The 5187-nt window shown below is 33.8% G+C and overlaps 1 protein-coding gene across 1 annotated transcript in view; it reads right to left on the bottom strand.

Moving 5' to 3' along the window:
- Nucleotides 1-6: 6 nt before the first annotated feature.
- The window catches only part of LOC106876025 (aspartate beta-hydroxylase domain-containing protein 2), a 26654-nt gene continuing 21473 nt past the window's right edge, over nucleotides 7-5187 (bottom strand). The window contains exon 2 of the mRNA XM_052968394.1: nucleotides 7-1762. Coding sequence (XP_052824354.1) covers nucleotides 1536-1762 — 227 coding nt within the window. The 3' untranslated portion in view covers nucleotides 7-1535. The remainder of the gene's footprint in view (nucleotides 1763-5187) is intronic.

Raw genomic sequence — 5187 nt, forward strand, 5'->3', positions numbered from 1 at the left:
TATATATATATATATATATATATATATATATAAAAAAAATCAAACTCTTTTACATTCATTTTAAGGCCAATACCAGCATGGGTGGGATGGTTCGACTGTTGGAGCAAAAGTCTTTTACAGCCACATGACCTTCTTTCTGCTGACTGTTCAAGCATCAAGTCTGAACAAAATCTGTTGTTTGTACATTCAGGAAAATAAAAATAAAAATCATGGTTCAAGAGTCTTTTGCTGGGGTTGTACTAAACAATTGTTGTTCTAAGATTGAAATTATGGCTTTGTGATCAGAAGATCAATACCCTATGTTGTAGCCATTGTTTCATATTTGACTAGTACTAAAAAGAGAGTTCCAAATTAATCACCACCAATGCTCTAAGCAAAATTTTATCTAGATGTTATCTCTTGACTTCAGTGATTTGACAGAAGCAGGCAGCACACATGATCAGTTACAAAATCTAAGTCACCAATAAACACTACACAAATTACTGTTGACACCAAACAACTTGCTATTACTTAATCAATTAGATTAAAATCTTACCTTAGTAATTAATAATCTATATATGCAACTGAACTCAGATCTTAATTCAGATAATAATTAGAACATTATAGCTATCAGAGTAAAATCTCAATTAATACTAAATAACTGAACTTTAATCTCAACCAAGGTACTTAATAGTTATCTGGACCAAGTCACTTAGTTAAGACACAAATTAAAACATTATAGTTACTTGGATTAAAATCTTTATTAAGTCCCGAATTATCACCATAGTTTTAATTTCCTAATTATCCTTATATCATCATCTTGATTAAAATTTTAAATAAGTTACTAATTAAGACTGTATAATTACTCCTACTGTGTTTCTAATGCAAAAGTTAACTGGATTAAGATCTCAATCAAGTCTGTAATTTAATCCAACACGGTTACTTGGATTAAAGAATAAGCTAGGTCATTAAGTAACATTATATATTTAAAGGGTCAACAGTTTCAGACATAAAGTAATTCCCTACACTTTACACTATTCTGTGTAACATGACTTTGTTCTTCTAAGCACTGGTAGTAGGTTTTGTTGCTTTATGGTTGTCAGGGAGTTTTGATTCCTGGATGTAGTCATCTTACATCACTTTTAATACTAAGGAAAGATACGAATGCCACAGTATGATTCAGTAATATACAAAGGGTAATTTAGTCTCCTACATGTCATATCCTTACAAAGACATGCCTTGCATCAATAAATGAAATCATTAAGACATTTATACAACTTAACTAGTCATTAAATAATATTTAATATTCATAGACATCATATAATGTCAGGTGTAATGAAGAGAAGAATTCAAAGGAAGAAAATCAGAGAAAACAAAACAAAACAAAACAAATGCTTGTAAGAATGATAAAGCCTAAAGATTTGTGAAGATACTTCTAATAGAGGATATTTGGAAAAAGACCGTGCCATACTTTTAAATCCATGGTTTGAGTAGACACTACAACTAAATGAACCTAGTATAATAGTTGGAAGATTGTTTGAAAGGTCATCTGAAAGTTATTGATTAACTAAAGGAAAGATGTATTTCATAGCTGTTCTCTCCTCACTTGTAATATCTGGATGCCAAAAGTCCAACATGAGCACTGCTCGGATGCCATCCTCTTTGTGTCCATAGTGAGCAGCAGTGTGTAGGTAGGAGTCATCAAACAAAAGGCAGTGACCAGTCTTCCAGCTGTGAGTTTCTTTACATACAGTTAAACTGCAATTATTAGGCACAACAATACCTACAAAAAATTGAAAACATTATCACATATAAACTGCATTTACCAGGCACAGAATACCACACAAAAGGAATCCAAAACATTATCACAAACAAACTCTAGTTATCAGAGACAATATCTATAAATAAACATTGAAACAGTTTGCTTACAATATATATTTCTGAGATAAGCTGCTGCAAAATTCTATCTACATTACACTTCAATCATTCTGCTTATTCTCTAATCATCTTCACACACGCAAATGTACACAATCTTTTCTAACAGACATTAACTTTCTAATAACATATTTTATGTGTTTCAGACTGGATCTTGAGGACCTTCTTTACTGGAAGCCTTGCAGTGATGTTAATATTTCAAAAAGCATTGGTTATAAGCAGAACAGATTAGCTTACAAGTGTGATCCTCTAACACTCTATGACAAATATATTTATTAGAAAGACTACAAAAGCCTTTTCATTACATTTTCACCAATAATGTTATGAAAATAATATCAAATAAATGTCTAAGTTACTTAGAATGACTCTAGACTTTGTCCTTATTTCTTAGAATGCAGCAGAGTGAGATATATCATTGTTTATAATTGGTAGATTCTGGAGAATAATTTCATTATACAACATAAATTAAATCAGGAAACAGGAAGATATTGTTAACTTTTTAAGGTATCATCAACTGACAATCAAGTGAAAGTCCTCTATAATGACAGTCTTGCCTGTGGCAGATCCTAGCTCTTTGTATGACTAAAGATTGACCAGCCATATTTTATATCTTTAACCATTGATATTTGTCTTGAAACAACGTCACTGTTTCTCAATAAATCACAAAATCACCTCCAAAATATTGCATGAAGAAAAAAATTTTAAGTTCAGACTCTACCTGGGGTAAACTGGGAGGATTTAAGAAATGTTGAAAGACTGATTGTTGTAATGGAATGGTATCAGAGTAGGAGTCTTAGCATAAGTTATAGACACATCAGTTTATATTGTCAATCTGTGTTTTTTATGATCAGTATCTTTTCAATTTCTCTCTTTCTCCTTCATTCTTCAGCTCTTTCCCTTCTCTCTCAGTCTAATTTTCTTTCTCCCTTTCATGCTCACACAACACATTTACACTCATCTCTTAGATGACAATGACAATGTATAAACTATATATAGTTTATATATTGTCATTGGAAAACTGTAGTAACTAAAATTCCTTATTTAAAAATCATATCTTTGAAAAGTTAATATGATGTTTCAAGTACCACGATAGGTAGAAAATAACTTATGCTTTGTTTCACATTTAAATTTGCTTATATTTGTGAAATATTCAGGTACTATGTTCTGTGAATTGCACTGTTAATTTTTTGTAATGCTTGAAATATATATAAATGCAAGTATAATTACATACAAAAAGAACTATAGAAAAGCTTACTATAAGTTAATTTAATGTAACAAAACGTTTTCTACTATGCAGTACCCAGGCGATGTCAAGATGTCTCATTAGTCAGCTATAATCAGTGTAGAATAGATTCCAGCAACTCGTTCATGTGTCAGCAACAAATGTACACATAAACCATGAAAAATCAGAAATAAAAACATAAACAATAAAACAAGTAAGAAACAATAATCTGGTATGGTCATAACTCTCAAATATTCAGATTAATGTGAGTTAAAGGCATACTATCATTGCTACTATATAACTTGATATTATTTCAATAAAAATGTACATATGTAGGTGTGTGTATATGTATGTGTGTGTGTTTGTATATGTGTGTATATATATATATATATATATATATATATATATACATACATCTCTCAAAATGGATGGAGTATGTGGGAGTGGGAAACTCAAGACATGAGATGAAGTACTGAACCTTTCAGGTGAGATGACAAAGGACTGAGATGCCAGGTGCCTTATAGTACTCAAGAAGATCTGTACTCTGCAGCAGAAGTGTTAAGACCAGTCCTTCTGGTGGTGCAAAGCACACATGGCGGTGTCATGTAAAAGTACCTGTGTGCCATATGAAAGTACCTAGCACACTCTGTAAAGCAGTTGGCATTAGGAAAGGTATCTGGCTGGAGAAACCATGGCAAAACAGACTGGGGTCTGGTGCAGCCCTCCAGCTTGCTAGCTTTGGTCAAACTGTCCAACCCATGCCAGCATGGACAACAGATTTTAAATGGTGATGATATATATATATATATATATATATATATATATATATATATATATATATATATATATATATATATATATATATATTTATATGTATATAAATATATATGTATGTGAGGATGCACGGCCAAGTAGGTAGGGTGTTATGATCGCAAGATTGTGGTTTCAATCCCTAGATCGGGTGGTGCATTGTGTTCTTGAGCAAAACACTTCATCTTACATTGCTCTGCAATCACTTTGACACTTAACGTGTAGTACACCATGCACCTGTTCAGGAAACATCAATTTGATGGAGAGAGAGCGAGTTAATGTACAACACATACATTTGATCACTATAAACAAATCATTTGTGCAGGTTGTTCGACAAAAGCTGAACACTCATACATCATCTTTGACAGGAGAGTTCCATCATATAAAATGTGTGTATTAAACCTTTTCTGTCATACACACATGATTAGAATTGTTGGATGGGTGGGGGTGGTTAGTTTACTTGAAGTGGAAAGAGGTTTCACTTGTGAAGCAATCTTCTTATAGGTCTGTATATATGTGAAGTGTGTATGTTGTGTGTTTGTGTGCTAAGTGACATTAAAGCTGACTTGATTAAAATTTGATTATGATACGATACAAGACCAACACACACACACACTCACATATATATATATATATATGTATATATATATATATATATATATATATACTAGATGCTTATCATCATCATCATCATCATCATCGTTTAACGTCCGCTTTCCATGCTAGCATGGGTTGGACGATTTGACTGAGGACTGGTGAAACCAGATGGCAACACCAGGCTCCAATCTAAATTTGGCAGAGTTTCTACAGCTGGATGCCCTTCCTAACGCCAACCACTCAGAGAGTGTAGTAGGTGCTTTTATGTGTCACCCGCACGAAGGCCAGTCAGGCGATACTGGTAATGGCCACTTGGCTTGCAGGGTCTTCTCATGCACAGCACATTTCCAAAGGTCTCGGTCAGTAGTCATCGCCTCGGTGAGGCCCAATGTACGAAGGTCTTGCCTCACCACCTCAGCCCAGGTCTTCCTGGGCCTACCTCTTCCACGGGTTCCCTCAACTGTTAGGGTATGGCACTTTTTCACGCAGCTATCCTCATCCATTCTCACCACATGTCCATACCAGCGCAATCGTCTCTCTTGCACACCACAACTGATGCTTCTAATGTTCAGCTTTTCTCTCAAGATACTTACACTCTGACGGGTATTCACATTGACATTACACATCCAACGGAGCATACTGGC

The sequence above is a fragment of the Octopus bimaculoides genome, chromosome 1 (genome assembly GCF_001194135.2).
Source record: "Octopus bimaculoides isolate UCB-OBI-ISO-001 chromosome 1, ASM119413v2, whole genome shotgun sequence".
Lineage (NCBI taxonomy): Eukaryota > Metazoa > Mollusca > Cephalopoda > Octopoda > Octopodidae > Octopus > Octopus bimaculoides.